Source organism: Streptopelia decaocto (assembly GCF_964273445.1).
Source record: "Streptopelia decaocto genome assembly, chromosome: 4".
Lineage (NCBI taxonomy): Eukaryota > Metazoa > Chordata > Aves > Columbiformes > Columbidae > Streptopelia > Streptopelia decaocto.
This window is the reverse complement of record NC_138658.1, coordinates 68,224,426-68,241,435: the sequence shown is the minus strand read 5'-3', so window position 1 is coordinate 68,241,435 and position 17,010 is coordinate 68,224,426. Positions and strand designations below refer to the sequence as shown.

The 17,010-nt window shown below is 42.3% G+C and overlaps 1 protein-coding gene across 4 annotated transcripts in view; it reads left to right on the top strand.

Annotated features, from left to right (window-relative positions):
- The window catches only part of HTT (huntingtin), a 116,165-nt gene that overhangs the window by 77,997 nt on the left and 21,158 nt on the right, over positions 1-17,010 (top strand). For 2 of the 4 annotated variants that reach the window (XM_082051410.1, XM_082051408.1), the window contains exons 66-67: positions 8-168; positions 1,090-1,672. In XM_082051410.1, coding sequence (XP_081907536.1) covers positions 8-168; positions 1,090-1,303 — 375 coding nt within the window. In that variant the 3' untranslated portion in view covers positions 1,304-1,672. Of the gene's footprint in view, positions 1-7; positions 259-299; positions 355-1,089; positions 1,673-17,010 lie in introns of those variants that run through there. The other 2 variants (XM_082051411.1, XM_082051409.1) reach the window with 2 other exon arrangements.

Sequence of the window (17,010 nt, the reverse complement as noted above, 5' to 3'; positions counted from 1 at the left end):
TTCGCAGGTATTCCAGACGCTACACAGCACTGGACAGTCCTCAATGGTCCGTGACTGGGTGATGCTCTCACTCTCTAATTTCACACAAAGAACACCTGTGGCAATGGCGATGTGGAGTCTTTCCTGTTTTTTTGTCAGCGCTTCCACCAGTCAATGGATTTCAGCAATGTATCCTAAAAAGACTGAACGTGTGCTATTTCTGGGTAAATATAGTGATTCTGTAAAGCACATTGATAGCCTTGAAGGATAAGAGTACAAGTTTAACACATGCAAAAAAAAAGCAGATTTACTGCTGTTAGTAGTGGTGTATATCACTTTATGCTATTGGTGTTTCAGATTTGGGGGGAAAAAAGAGAACTTCTAAACAAATAATGAGAATTATGTTACCTAAAACTACTGTTTTAAGACCTGTTCCAGGTGACTATGCAAGATGATTGGGAAAGTCCTTACTTTGAAGGACTTTTTAAAAGCACCAAATAGCTTTGCAGTGGTCTTTAAAAGCTTTGTTTTTCTGCAAGATAAAATATATTTTAAAAAATGAGAGAGAACAAACTCAAATTAATGAAAATTATACTCTCCATGCAAACTGATTTTGCTAGTGTCCCCCTGGAGGGAAGTGCACTGCAGTAATAGTGGGCTTTGCATGAGCCAAGTAGGTTAGAATGGCCAAAAGACATTGATGGTGTCAGTGTTGGGTTTATTTTAAAACTCACAAACAACCCAAACAAATAATTAGAAAAATAACTTTTACATTTCATGACCAGGCAGAAAAGTGGCCATATGTCACATTTGAAACTTCCTAGTGACTTTCAGTCTCATCAGAGCTCTTTGGCTGTCAGCTGTGGTGCTGATTGCACTGTTCGCTCTAATGGATCAAGAAAACTCTTTGCTAGGTTAAAATGAATTTCTGGGGATAAGAAGTTGTGTGAAGTTAATGAAGAAAAAGGATTTCTCTAGTAGCAGTTTAATTCCTACATGACAATATTTTGCACCTTAACATTGTTGGTGTACTCAAAAATACACCATTTAAAGTGCTATACCAAAAGGTGATCCTCTTCTGTCAGATTATGACCTTAACTTATATTTCAGTCTTCCACATATTATCAGCAGAATGGGAAAATCAGAGCAAGTGGATGTTAACATCTTCTGTTTGGTGGCCATAGACTTCTACCGACATCAGATAGATGAAGAATTAGATCGAAGGGCCTTTCAGTCTGTGTTTGAGGTGGTAGCATCTCCAGGAACCCCATATCATCGCTTACTAAGTTGTTTGCAAAATGTCCACAAGGTCACAGCATGTTGAACATCCTGACGTGTAATAGAACTGCATGACTAGTGTTGGAACCTGATATTGTATTACGGAGAATGGCAAGATCAAGAAAGTATCGGGGTTGCGTTTGTGATAAATATGGACCTGCCCGTTTTACGTCCAGAATGCATGGACAAGTGCTCTGCAGCACTGGAAATCACCTGAAAAGTCGAGTGTAGTTCTTGTTGCTGTTGATGCCAGGCACCTGTGAGGAGAAATAGATATGTCAGCATTTTTCCAGTGGTGTTTGGGACTAACCTGAGACATATTTGCGAACTAAAATACGAGCAGGTACTACGTACAAGGTAACTGGTATTACTCTTCTTCCTGATGTTCAGCTGAAGCCACTGTGGTGTATCCAGTTAAGAAACTGACAGAAACCCTGTTATTGCAAGCTGCAGTCATTACAAAACGTCGTAGTTTTATGTACCTGTATATACTGTTGTGTAGTACAGGATAGAAATTGTTTCCTAATGTCTCTCCCAAACAAGGAAAAGAAAAAAATGCTTTCATGAGTTACACTTCCAGCATGTAGTTCTTCTCTCTGGACTTTCTGATATCCTGTGGTGTATGTGTTCGTGATATCGGAGATATGGTGCACATACGTAACCACACATTTTTCCTTTTTTTCTTCTCAGGATTTAAAATTTGATTACAGTATATCAGTAAAAGAAATTTTAACTTAAATATTTCTATATCATGTACAGTATGTAAAATTGTAAGATGTGTGGTGCATGAGCCGTGCTGTAATTTGAGATGAACACAAGCCACGCTACTGAATGTCTTCACATCTGTATTGTCCTCATTTTTCTTCCTTGTGCTCAAATTCATGTTCCTTTTGGAAATCCATCTTAATGTACAGATTACATCTTGTTTTGCATCTCACTTTTTCTTAAAGTGCTTTAAAACTGGAATATGTTGATTAATTTGTCTTCAGAAACCATACGAAGGAGGCATTCTTGTGATCCACTTCACTGTAGCTTCTTTGGAATTCCTTTTTTTTTGAGGCATAACAGTAAAAGAGAGGACTAGTTGCTCTGGATCAGCCTTTTCTATACTTAAAAAACTGCTCTTATTTGCTGCACAGCATTTTAAGAGACAAAACGGTGCAAGCTCCCCAGTGGTCAATAACCATTCGACCTTTCCTAGCTGAGCCCACAGAGTCATCAGGATTCAAAGCGCTCTCCTTTGAACAGATTTACGCCAGCAGTGAAGGATGAGAAGGCTGCTCTGGAATACTTTGGCACTGGCTGAGGTGTTAGGTCACACAACCTCTTTTATTACCTGTTTTATACATAATGCTTTAGAGACACACGCAGTACAAATACCCATGAATTTTAGGACACTACACAGGGCCAGATTTAGGTTTTACTCGCCACCCAGGGAACCCCATTGATTCCTAAACGTGACATGGAGAAATCCAGCGCAGCATTTGTCTTTAGTTGTATTTGTTATAATTATATAGAAATGACACCTTGGTTCTCAGTCACATCCTATATTTAACCTCTCTTCATTTTCTTATCACTCCCTTTTGGTGACACTTGGAAAAATGAGATAGTGTTGTCAGGAGGAGCATGTACTGTATGTATTTCTGTATATAATGTATATGTTGAGATTATACACATGTGACAACATTTAATGTATACAGATGTGTATATTTGTATTTATTAAACCCATGTATTTAAACTAATTCAAATCTAGACCAAAAATGGTTGCTTCTGCCCATAAATTAATTACAAAGTAATTACCCACTGGTGTCACTTCCTCTATGGCAGACTAAACCGATAGGATGGGCAGCAGAAACAACTGTAGATGTTGCTGTATTTAGCTCTCTACAGATCTTACTATCTAGAGCAATTGTATCTGCCCTTAGTTGGGTTTCTCTTCTTCCTTGGGCCACAGCACTGTGGTGATTTTTAAAAGAAACTGAACAGGAGTTCAGAAGTTTAATAAAATAGACACTGTTTGAAAGTTTTGAGTTCTGTTGGAAATTATCTTAATTCTGATACGAGACTAATTCAAGGCAGTGAGACATAATGCCCTTTGCTTTCATTAAGGGTACTATAGATCACTTTTCCCTTTTGTAACCACCAGTAATCGTTTTGTACTGTAAACCCACACTTCAGTCAGTTTTTGTATGATATACAGTTTAAGTGAAGATATTTTTGTAAGCTATTTTCCAAAATTTAAAATAGTTTTTAATATATTTTTTAGGCATCAGGTTAGTCATATTCTCACCATATAACCGTATATGTTGTGTTACAAACTGTTAAATTCATCATTTTAAGCTCCTCATGATTAACACAGAATAGCTGGTTACTTTACCTTTGGATAACGGGAGTTAGCCCCTTTCTGAACCTTCCCAAACCCATTTTGGGACTTGCCATAGAATCTTTCCAACCAGGGAAGGAATACACTGAAAAACATGGGGTGTGACAGACCCCTTTCCCTCAAACACCCCTTTCTGGCCTTCGAGCAAATATTTGCGTTCCCCATTTCTAGTCAAGCTGTAGAGCTGCTGCAGTGAGTTCCAACTTCACACGGATTCTCCGGTAGCGTAACTCCCTCTGTTTTAACTCTCTTGGAGATATGTCGGAGCGTACCTCCTGAAACGTGTGTCCTAAGTGTCTGAAGAACCTCCTCTTAGGAAATTCTCAACGACTTGAAGGGAATGTAACTTAAGGGTCTTCCTAGTGTAGAAACACACACCGGCAGTGCTTCAAATCCACCATTACACCTGCAGCACGCTTTTGGGTCTGCTTCCCAGGTACGCTTTCCCCACCCTCACTTCTTCAGCATTGAAACCATATGTAAAATTACTCCTGCCTGCTTCTAATGACTAGAGCCAAGAGGTGCGGGATGGGGACAGTAACAGCCAAACAATGGCTACTAAGAAATACCAAGATTTAAAGAGAAGTAAAAAAAATCACTTGTGCCTTGGGATTAACTTAAGGCCCAGAATGGTTTTAACTTGCTGTAGACAGCTAATTCTGAAAATCAGGCTGTTCAGTTTATCATTGAGAAGAGAGTAGAAATGTGTTTGGGCTTACATTTGGTGTCCTGGCTAAGCAAAGCAAGCGGTGTTTTTAATGTGCTCTGCAGTGGAGCTGGCTTCCTTACGGCCTTACGAGATTAGAGGTACGGCATGATTAGGAGCATACTTAAGACAGATTAATGTTTAAAACTTCATTTGCAGTTCAGTTGTCAAAGAACTCACTTAACTGAATCTATAACGTGGCCCTCCTTGCTAGCCAACATTTTATAAATAGTTCTTGGGCCAGCTACCCACTGGCCGTTAAATAAAGTTTGATTGCATTTTGTTTCAGTTTGTCACCTCCCTTGCACCGAGCGCAGGAGGGAGCAGTTGGAAACTACAACCCATTGTAATGTAGTTGTTATTTGCAGAATTCAAAGTATTTTCTTTACTTTTTATGCTCTTTGATAGTTGAAATTGAATGTGAGTTTATCTAAATCTTCTCTAAAGCCTATACTCAGCTGTCACTTCTTGCCTAAAGCATCTAGCGAATGATTGTGCATCACTTTTGCTTTGGTAGGAATGCATTCTTAGCACCAAAATGTCGCTTGTTCCTTGACCACCAGCAGCATTCCTAAAGCACTCAGTAACGAATGAACAGATTGAGATCAAAGCGGGGAACAAGTGGAACCTTCTGGGTTAAAAGTAATTTGGTGATATTTAGTAGATTTGCCTTAAGAGCATTCTGTCTCGCCATTCTCCTCTTCACTTTGTATAGCAGATAAGGAGGTTGTGTCAAAAACACTGCAAAGACAGTTCTCCAAGAGCAGCAGACCTGGTTTGTCTTAAAATTTGGTGGAGCTGTCACAGCTAAGAATTTATGCTTCCTAAATAAAAGAAATTTTAGGGTATCACGAGCAATAAATAGAGCAATAAGCAGTTTCATTAAATTGGGTCATTCAGGATCTTACCCGGTGGTTGAAGGGCTTAGGGCGGGAGAAAAGGGGGAACTGATTCAAGTCTATTCATTGCATAAAGCAGAATTTTTCCAAGTACAATCCAAACTAAACTTTCTACTGAAGGTAGAAATCAACTGACAATGGTAGGTGCTTTGCTCTTTTACTTCTATAATAATTGTGGTTATAAGGATACAACTGATGGACGTTGTAAGAGAGCAAAGTGCTTTGGTAGTTTTTAGGTAGTTTATTTTCAAGTGAAACAAGCTGCTGTAAGGACTAGAGTAAACAGCACAGCAAAATTTGGGGGAAGTCCAATATGCTAATTATAATAATACCTAATATTGAGATTTCAGGTGACCTCTGTGCATGCTGCCTTAAACATCAGTTGAAAACTCTTGGGAGTCCCACAGTCATGCCCAGGAGAGCTTCTATCGTGCGTCAGGTTTTAGCTGCGTTCAAGTCGACGGGGTGTAAAAGCTGCAGAGCATTTGTGAAGCATGTGCTGCTTTTTGTGGTGTGCGTTTTGTGTGAGCTCCTCGTTCCCATCCGTCCGTGTGCACACACCAGATCAGCCTGAGGAAGGGTGAGCTAAACCCGCCGTGTCTTGTAGGGTTGGAGGGCGATGATGAGCAAAAGCTTGGAGCCCCAGCCCCCGGAGCTGTTGTACTCAAAGGAAAGCATATGATTTTAGATGTATGTTTAAGTTAAAAAAAAATGCTGAAAATACTGCACATTGAAACTTAAAGAGAAAATAAAATATAACTATTACTGTAAGTGATTTTTCTCTGTTTTTTTAAAAAATGGTCTTGATGCATTCTTACTATAGGTTTTTCCCCGGTATCTCCCCTCGGCAACTATCAAATATGGAGTATTGAAAAAATATGCATGAGTACTTGCACTCTGTAGATGTGGGTACACTTCACAATCACAGCACTGTTTGCACAAGCAAGCATCACCATTGAACTTTTAATTGTATCTAGTAGTCACGCTCGACAAAAGTTCTCTAAGATTCTAGCTGAGCTCAGAAAACACCCAATTTCAGTGTCCAGCTGTATTTGTGAATGAGGCTGTATTTATCTGCAGCAGTCCTGCGGGGCGGGGGATAATGTTACGCAGCAGAAGAAATGGTTTAACTTGCCTAAGCTTGGTTTCCCAGCTGTTAGTCTTGCCTCTTAAAAGACATTTCTGGGTGGTCCCGCTGCTGAGCGCTGGAGGATCTGCAGGACTCGGCTGCTCAGACGGCTTGTTTTGATTAACTTTGCAGCGCTCGGCTGTTCCCTGGAAATTCTGGAAGAAGCTTTGAAGCTCAATGTACAAAGCACGTGCTGGTTGCATTCTCAGTCAAACTAATTTATTTTTTTACATATTATTTTTCCTTCTAAGTGTTAATAGCAAACGATGAGCCACTCTTGTCACCTTTTAGTACAGCCGTGGAGCCAGGGAACAGAACTGTGCTGTGGGAAGAGTTTGTTTGAGTAATAAACTCATCATATTTTTGTCACGCAGAGAAGAACACCCATTTCATTTTTTGAAAGATTATCCCTGAGGATGAATTGCCAGGCACGGGGAGATGAAACATTGCACTTAGAATAGAGCTTTTTAACTTACTGTAACTTTTCTGCTTTCCCCACTGCCCCTCCTGCCCCATACAGGTGGTGGTTTATTTCATTTTAGTCAGTGCAGCTGTAAGAATGTTGCAGAAATTGCTTCAGAATTGGCTTCGCTCCACCTCAGTTAGGAGACAAAAAGCTTTGATTGCTTGTAGAATGATACTGTAATTATAAGTTTTGCATAACTGTTTGAAGAGATGAAAAGATTTGTAACTTGTAGGTTTGTTAAAAAGTTGGAAGCAGGAACATGCAGAAGTTTATATAGTGTATATAGAATGAAGTCTTCTGAGCCAAACCTCCTGCTCTTCTCTTGCAGTCGTAATTCTGCCATAATTTTGTTTCTGTTCTTTCCCATGGCACATAGATCCAAGTATGGCAGAGTAATCATCACCCCAGGTGCTGTTTTCATATCCTTCAAACTGCAAATATCATGGGTAGATTTTGATCGAGTGCAACCTGATTGTTTTACCTCACTATTTACATTTTGGAGTTGTTGCAGCCAGGCTGCAGCGTTTGGGCTCCGAGCAAAACGCGTCCCGGAGGGCTGGGTCTGACCGTGGCCCACATGCCTCCAGAGCTGCGAGCCAGCTTCAGTCAGACCATGTGAATAGCAGGTTTTAGCTAATCTAGCTCATCTGGAATCACGTGTGCTTTAAAACTTCAAGTCAGCATTTCCCAAACTTGAAATAACATCCCCAGATGAGAATTTGAAATACGTCTTCTCTACGTTTCTTCCCTCGAGGAACAAGCTTTAAGTGTGTTTTCATTGCGATCTTGCAGCTAAATGGCTCCAGAACTGAAGGTTCTGTCTTGTCATCCAAGGGCACTGCAAGTGTAAAGCTTGCAAACTCAGCTTTTCTTGGTGTGTCGTGTTAATGTTCACGTTTCAAATGCCATCTTTGCTGTTTGATTTAACATCTATGAAAATAACAGAATTCATCTTTTAGCTTCTGTTTCAGGCAAGTTTGGGCAGGTACTCCTTTAATTGTACTTTGTTCATACTCATTTTGCTTTGCCTTCGGAACTGCTTCAAACTAACGCTGTTTTAAATGAACACTGGATACTGCAGAGCTGGGAGGTATTTTTAAGAGCTTTCGAGGCATCTGATCCTTGTATCTCTTGGTATGTGGCATAAGATCACTCCTTCTCTTGCCTTCTTTCCTCCACCCTGACCCCTGGGATAGATATTTTACATGGCTAATGCTTTAAAATAAAACTTCTATGTCATCAATAGAGTGGTGTGTGACTACGTAACTGAAGATAAGACTGAGTGACCCAAGGTACCTGGAGTTTATGAATGAACTGCGGGTCCTGAGGAAGCGAATCTTAGGAAGGGGATTGAATAAATCTGCAACTTTTTAATACTTAGTGTAGTAATCTAGGAAGGTTGTTCAGATGTTTATCTTCATCAGTACCCAAATCAAAGGCTTTCACAAAGGATACTTCTACCTGTTCCTTTGCTTCTTTAATGCTTTTGTGGTTCTACCTGTGCTCACTTAAGCAACATATTTAAATACTGCAGAGTTACTTAAATGTGAGCTTGTGGGTAATACCTGTTTACATTGCAGTGTGATCTGATGATATTAACATATGTGAGAAACATGATCTGGCAGCTGGGAAACCCGCAGGCAGCACTAACGGTAAATGTGAAAGGAACCTGCTGCTTCAGAAGACATCTGGGACCAAGTTACATTATCAATGGTAAAACAGAGGCTTGGATTGTGCTGACACGTTAATTTTCCAGTTCTACCACTGGCCTGTGGGGTTTGAGAGTGTCACTGTGTGGGAAAAATATAGCAAACTTGGTTTGATTCACATTGAGTTGTCTCAGATGACTGGATTGAACAAAAAAATGTAATGAAATATAACAAGAGCAAGTGTAGAGTCTTACATCTGGGTAGGAACAACCCCAGGTTCCAGTATAAGTTGGGGAGTGACCTGTTAGAGAGCAGCATAGGGGAAAGGGACCTGGGGGTCCTGGGGGACAGCAGGATGACCATGAGCCAGCACTGTGCCCTTGTGGCCAGGGAGGCCACTGGTACCTGGGGTGGATTAGAAGGGGGGTGGTCAGTAGGTCAGAGAGGTTCTCCTTCCCCTCTACTCCGCCCTGGTGAGACCACACCTGGAATATTGTGTCCAGTTCTGGGCCCCTCAGTTTCAGAAGGACAGGGAACTGCTGGAGAGGGTCCAGTGTAGGGCAACAAAGATGATGGAGTGGAGCATCTCCCTTATGAGGAAAGGCTGAGGGAGCTGGGGCTCTTTCGCTTGGAGAAGAGGAGACTGAGGGGTGACCTTATTAATGTTGCAAATATATAAAGGGTGAGTGTCACAAGGATGGACCCAGGCTCTTCTCGGTGACAAGGGGTAATGGGTACAAACTGGAACACAGGAGGTTCTGCTTAAATACGAGAAGAAACTTCTTCATAGTGAGGGTGACAGACACTGGAACAGGCTGCGCAGGGATGTTGTGGAGTCTCCTTCTCTGCAGACATTCAAACCCGCCTGGACACCTTCCTGTGTAACCTCATCTGGGTGTTCCTGCTCCGGCAGGGAATTGAACTGGATGAGCTTTCGAGGTCCCTTCCAATCCCTGACATTCTGTGATTCTGTGAAATCTGTTTGTTAGATCCATAAAAATCCAAACTTCATACTATACGTTTGAAATTAATGATGAATTTATTGGTGATGATGGAGTGTGATAAGAAGTCGTGTTGAGTTGTTACGTTGCACCTGAAAAGATTGCTAGACCATAGATACTGATGAAAATACAAGGAACTCCATTTTTTGCAGTGAGATTTACAGTGTTTCAAGTTACTTTGCATTTTGGCTGATGGGTTAAATATAATCAAAGTGGTTATTAATTATTAACTTCTTAGTGAGGTCTGGCTCTCCTTTGCTTACGCTGCTTTGTTCTCAGTTTGACTTCATTAACTCTAAGAAACATAAATGCCAGTCCCAAATTCATGGTGATTAGTCTGCATTGTTCTCTGTAGCCTGATTACATGAAAAAAAATCTCAGAACAGGAGAGCAGATTTGATTATTTCATGTGTACTCAGTTATGCTTTACTGGCTATAAAATCTAATGTAGACAGAATAACTGTGGAAGCTCAGTGCCACAAATGACAGTTTACCCCTAAATGACATATTTCGAAGAGAGTTTCTAAGCCTGTCACGAAAGGTGGGCATACATTCAAGAGAAAATGATCAAGAGTTGACATTTTAGCAGGACTCAGAATGAGGTAGCGATGAGGATTCTCAGATACGTGTTTTGTTCTTGGTTTTGTTTTTTTCTTGTGTTTTTCCGCTCTAAAGCTCCAGGACACGATGCGGTGGGCAACGATAGGATCTGTGCAGCAGCCCCGTGTGTGCAATATGTGAGTAAAGGACCTTTTTGTCTGCTGGTGGCCAGTTATGGACAAAGTATCCCACCCACAAGCAATGGGGTGGGTCATTGCTGGCTGTTCCGTATCATTACTTTTTTGTTGTGCAGCCTTCACGTGGATATGTGTGGACAAGGCGGCTTGTGGACCTTGAGGATGATCCCTTTTCCCATGAGACCAAACAGCTGTGATGCACCCAAGGACAGAGAGGCACCTGTGACACTTCCAGTGACATTGTAGGACAGAGACAGGCTGGCGGGTTCTGGGACAAAGGGGTCTGAGAGCCTTGGAGCTGCAGAAAGAGCAGGAACTGGCTTCATGTAATGCACCTGCGAGGGATAACCAGGGACAGAAGAGTGATAAGAAGCAGCATCTTCTTGATCTTCATCTTCATCAGCTGTTGTCAGAGGTTCGAGAGCATTTTTGCTGTTTGTTTCCAGCTTTGGCGTTTAGTTTTCTCTGGCTCCATGGGTGTTCCAGAGCAGCGAGGACAGGAAGCGCATCTCTAGTGAGCGGGGATGGCGAGATGAAGGAACATTGCAGAACTTGAAACTGCTTCTTAGTAGTGTTTTTTACCTTTTAACTGAAGTGTTCCTTTATATTGGATTATAAAAAGTATTTATTTGTTCTTTGAACTACCATTTTCCCTGTAAATTACTACTCCAGAGTCAGCCAGAATCATCTTTCTTCTTTATATCCCGGTACCTTTCATCTAGCTGAGGAAAGCAAGTGTGTGGTTTTTTTCTTTCCTGACAATCAAAAAGGAAAACTTCCTCTGCTTTTTCTAGGTACAGTTACATCTCTTTATGTCGCTACATTTTGCTATAGTAACAACCTGATGTTTTGTATTTTCACAGGTAATATTCTTGCATTATTTTTTTTCCTGATCCCAGGAAGTTACCCCTCTGAAAAGATGTTCTTTTCAAGTTGTAGAATTGTGATGTACCAGAGTTCAACATTGGCAACATTAAGATTTATCAGACACTGGTTGTTTCTGGTTTTGTAAACTGACCTCTTGATATAATGATTTAAAGGAAAAAAAAAAAAAAAAAAGACGACTTGGGGATCAATTGCAAAAACTTGGCATTGCAGCTTATTCCTAATATTCCTAAATATTTAAATGCTAGGTAGTGTTTAGCAGTGCTGTTGTCAGGGAAATCTTTAGGAAAAGGGTTTTGGCAGGATGACGATGGCTCCTGCCCAAAATGCTTTTTGGGGAAAGGGATAGTTTCTTATTTCTGTGGTATGATTTGGTCTTGCCCAGTCCTTGAGCTTTTATATCTCAGCCCTATGTACATACAGTCATCCTGGGGCTGAATCATAGAATGCAAGGCACATCATCACTGGTTGCCCACCCAGCCCCTATCAGTTTGTCAGTGAGGCGGTTACAGGGAATGGTGTCTCGAGCCTTGCTCAAGCCAAGATGAACAAGATACACTTCTCTCCCTTCATCCACTGACCCAGCCGTATAACCAAAGAAAGCTCTCAGCCTGGTCAGGCATGGCTTAGAGAATCATAGAGTAGTTTGTGTTGGAAGGGACCTTTTAAAGGTCATGTAGTCCAAGCCCCTGCAATGAGCAGGGACATCTTCCCCACTTTAAATCCATCCTGATTACTGCCAGTCACGTTCTTGTCCTTTATATGTTTGGAAATGATTTCCAGGATTATTTGTTCCATCGCCTTCCCAGTGATCAAGGTAAGGCGGAGCTTGTCATTCCCCAGATACTTCTTAAAGATAAAAGCAATGATTGCTCAGGCACTTCCTCTGGTCACCACAGCCTCTCAATGACATCAACTAGTTTCCCTCAGCACCAATGGATGGACCCCACCACATCCTGTGGACTTGTGTATGGCCATTTTGTTTACATATTCCACAATTCGATCCTCTTCCATTCAGAGTGAGTCTTTGTTGTTCTGGACCTTCCCATGGGTGGGACCAGGATTCTTGGAATCAGGTTTTACTAGTGAAGGGCAAGGTGGAGAAGACAAAGGATATTGCAGCCACTTCCATGTCCTTCATCACCCGGTTCCTCACACCATTCAGCAGTGAGGCCATGTTTTCTCTTGTCTGCCTTCTAGAAGCCCTTCTTGTGCTTCATGTCCCTCACCAGGTTCAGCTTCAGGTGGGGTTTGGTTTTCCTAAGCCCATCCCTGCATGCTCCAACAAGATGGTGGCAACTGGGCATCTAAGTCAACATTTGTGAATCTGAAGTTTCACATGATGTTAGGGGGAATCATGCTGAAAACAAGCAAAAGATGGTTTTTTTTACGTAGCAAGTAGCTAAGCTGCAGAATTCCTTGCCAGAATTGTGGATGCTTCAATGCTTAAGCGTTAGATGGCTTTAAAGGGGACTAGACAAGATCAGAGAGTGCAGTATTGGGGGTCTTGAAATACATGGGAGGCACCTGTGTCTGGGGAAGGCCCTGAGCTGTAAGCAGTTGAAGGCCAAGAGGATGCTTTGGGAAATTCTCCTCCATGCTTATTCTGCCCTTGTACATGTCTCCAAGTGACCACTCTTGGCCTTTGCTAACAGGACATGGGACTTGGACTGTTCCTGACACAGTAACATCGGTCTGAGTTGTGCTTGACTGAGAGTGAAAGTTTGGATACCTAGGAAGCCCCTCCCAATTTTTTTGTTACTTTTCTTTCAAAATTGAAATAATCCCATTCCACCTGAGTTTTGCTTTTTGACTCGTGTATTTCCACCTCTGCAGGGAGTGTGTCTTGGCCAGAGACAGAGGCACTCACACCATGCTGGGTCAGGAAGTCCCAGGCACTTTGGTCCTAAGTGTTGTCCATATACATTGCTCAAATATGCAGAGCTGAGCTTAAGTTTGCCTGGTTTGGCTTTATCAGCTGGAAGAGGAGAGGGTGGGGGGGATCACTCATCTAATCAATGTGTAGCCGTGTCTACTAGAATGCTTCTCTGTAGTTTGCTGGCATATCTAGATCTGCGAGCTCTTTGTGTTATGGGCAAAGAACACAAGGCTACAGTATCAGTGAAAGAGAATTTAAAGGATTATGTTCTGGTGTAAGATTCTTCTGGAATTTTCATGCATAAAAGAAAACATAAGAAATTTTTATGGGTACACCCAGATTCATGCATAAGATGGAAGTTTTGCTGTTTGTCCCATGACCAAAAGCTATCAAGGATCCAGAAGGCAATGTAAGCATTTGTGTTTGTGCTTTGTGCTCCTGGACAATGTGATGGAACAACTTTTTCCTCTGGTCATAATGATCTTTTCCTCTGGTGTTCCACCATGTGAGAACTTTGTATCTGTAAAAATGCTCCAGAGACCGACTGCAATCCCAATCAGGGTATGTAAAAATAAATCAATAAAAGGCTGTTATCATGAGCCTTCAAATACATTTCTATGTCAACTTTTAACAAAGTGACGTTTAAATAATTTAGCGGAGTCATCCCTTCTCCACTGAATTTAGCGCTGGATTGGACCTGAACTTCAGTTCTCATTTTTCTTTCCAAAATGTACTTTTAAAAATGTTCTTAACACCCAACAAAGATGCTGAAACCAGGCTTTTTTGTTAACGGTAACCTGAAATGAAACCCAGCACAGTCCAAGCAGGGCCCATTGGTGAAGCTGGGCACTGTATGTCCTGTTGCCACCCATGGTGTCCCCCACCCCATGAAGCTCCCACCCGAGGAGACGTCTCTGCCGCCACTCGGGGATGGGGAGGGACAAACTGTCGGGGACTGTTGGTGGCCGATAAAAACCTGAATTCACAGCCAGGTTCTGCAGTGATCTCTTGCCTAGGCAAAGGCTTTTGTAGCTCTTTCACTTGACTTTGAGCACTCCTGCCTTTCCTCTCACATGGCTTAGCTTTGACTTTCTTCTTATCTGTCACTGGAGAGTAATTGTCCCTTTCATAAGGACCTTGCTTTAACCTTGAACAGCAGTTCCTGGGACACCTGATGTGCATTATGTGCTATATAAACTGATGAAAGAGTGAGGTACAGTCCTCATGTCTTCCTTGATGTGTTATTTTCTAATCTGTTTCCAGGAGCCCTTTCAGATGGGATATGAAAGCTCTGCCAATTATTATAAAACTCCTTGTGAAATGTTTTTATTTGAAATATAGACTTACATTTAGGATAGTAGTGAAAAAACAGAGTCTCAGAGGCCTGAAGCAGCAATACCCGAGCTACTGCCAGTTGCTGTTATTTCTCCTTTGGTCTGGGTCTAAACGTGGAATGGGTATTTTGTTATTAAATGTGTACCGAGCCTTTCATTCTGGGGGATGCCCACATATAGACTTCACCAGGGTTTTTTGCAATATCTTGCAGGTGAAAGGTAGATGGTTTTTTATGACAATACTCTGACAGAGCATGTATGGAAAGGATTCTGTACTGCAGGGAGAACTCTGAGGACGTGGTTGAGAGGAGTCAAAGGAATAAAACTTAAGAGTTGTTCTGCTGCAGGTACCTTCTTGTGCTTTCAGCTGGTGGCAGACAGGAGCTGGCTATGGCGAGTGGATGCAGCCAGAAATGGAGAATTGCTTTGTGAACAGGGGGCATGGTGAGGGCTCCTGGGCTTTCCACCTCAGCTGGACACATAGGAAGACAAACCAATGCAGAAACTGGGCTTTACTCAGCTCACAGGAGAAAAGCTACACAACTGCCCAACATGCAGAAAAAGGAAAAGCAAAAAAAGAGCAGATGTGTTATTAAGGGTAATGAGCAATGCACATTTTCTAGCAGGATTAGGATGGGAACCGGAAAAGACTTGCCAAGCTAAGGTAAAATCCCATTTTTGAAAAAAGAAGGGGGAAAGAAATCCTCTAATGAAATTTGACAGGAAAAGTATTGACAAGTGTTACCAAGAATCAGGCAAAGTAAGTTTCTTAAACAGCCAAGCTGTGCAAGATGGCTGATGTTCCCAAATCTTCCAAGATGAACTCAGCAGTGATTAGCAACGGGAATAAAAACTTCAGTGAAAACACTGGAGAGTAGTTGGACTTGTTGTTAGCTCAGTAGCCTCCGTGATCCTTCCGACGGTGCTTGTACAAGCATTACCTGGGCAGACACGAGCCATGTTGTCCCTGCAGGTGCTGCCCTTCTTGTAGGATCAAGCCCAGTGCAAAAAAGCCCCATGTGAAGTGGGGAATTAGTTCTGCCCCAGAATTGCATCAATGCAGTTGTTTGCTGTTTTCGCGGGGCATGGACACACTAAAATTTCTTCTGCCCAGAATATAAAGTGTAGATGCTCCTGTCCATCTCCCACAGCCTGCAGGGCATACGTAAAACTTCAGGAAAGGAAGTATGCAAGCAAAGAAAATGGGTGAGCTAGCTCAGAGACATAATGAAAAGCACTTTGAAAAGTGTGCCTGTATTTGTGCAAAGGCAAGATGCAAAGATGCAAAGAGGAGGAGGTAAAATGCAACGAGAAATGTCAGCAGAAAGGAGAAATGCAGGGAGATGGAAAGCGCTGTGTTGAGGCACATGTGGTGACTCAGAGAATGAGATTTTGCAGGTATGACTAGTGCAAAGCAGCAAAAATGGTTTGTGAAGGGCAGAGCAGTGCTGGTCCTGCAAACAGGGGCTGGCAGGGATGCGGTGATGAGCATGTGGGGCTCCAGAAGCTTCCGCAGCCTGATGTGAGAGAAAAGAATAAACTTGCAGCAAGCCAAGCCAAATGACAGTTGAATGACAGCATGATTGTAGAATCATAGAATTATTTTGGTTGGAAGAGACCCTCAGGATCATCAAGTCCAACCATAACCTAACTTTAGCACCAAAGCATGTCCCTAAGAACCTTTTCTAAATGCCTTTTAAACCTCTTCAAGGGATGGTGACTTCACCACTGCCCTGGGCAGCCTGTTCCAGTGCCTGACAACGCTTCCTGTGAAGAATTTTTTCCTAATATCCAATCTAAACCTCCCCTGGCACAACTTGAGGCCATTTCCTCTCATCCTATCACTTGCTACTTGGGAGAAGAGACCAACCCCCTCCATGCTACAACCTCCTTTCAGGCAGTTGCAGTGATAAGGTCTCCCCTCAGCCTCCTTCTCTCCAGGCTGAACAGCCCCAGTTCCCTCAGCCGCTCCTCATCACACTTGTGCTCCAGGCCCCTCACCAGCTTCGTCGCCTCCTCTGCACTCTCTCCAGCACTTCAGTGTCCTTCTTATGATGAGGGGCCCAAAACTGAACACAGGATTCAAGGTGTGGCCTCACCAGTGCTGAGAACAGTGGCGCAATCACTGGTCTAGTCCTGCTGTAGTAATAACACAATAAGGACGAAGTAAATGGCATGCAGGGTTTTTTGGAAAGGCTAGGATTGCAGGTCACACAGAAAGCACAGGACTACTTACTGCAAGGTAGAAACTTACCTGGACAAAACTGTGGACAAATTGTTTTAATAATCCATGTGCAAACAAAACAAACCCAAATAATTCATACATTAGGGAAAATAGCATCATGAATTCACTAGTTCCTTTAGGCCATCTCTTACAGGATGCACTTGGTTACCAAAAAAATAAATGCGGAGAGAAGGAAGGGGCACAGGGAAACTGAGACAGAGCCTTCAGGGGGCACAGAGGTGCAGGTGGCTGCAGAGAATGGGGTTTTATGCAAGTTCTCCAGGGAACTGCAGGACTTTCCTGTCAAAAGCCTTCTTGACCTGAGGCCACAGAATTCAACAAAGAGGACACTTCTGCTCCTGATGCTACCTTTTTCTTCCTCTTTTCTTCCCTGAAGAAAAAGAGGACTGATGAGCGATCTGAGATGAAAGGTGCAGTGTTGCAATTTTGGGGCATTATGT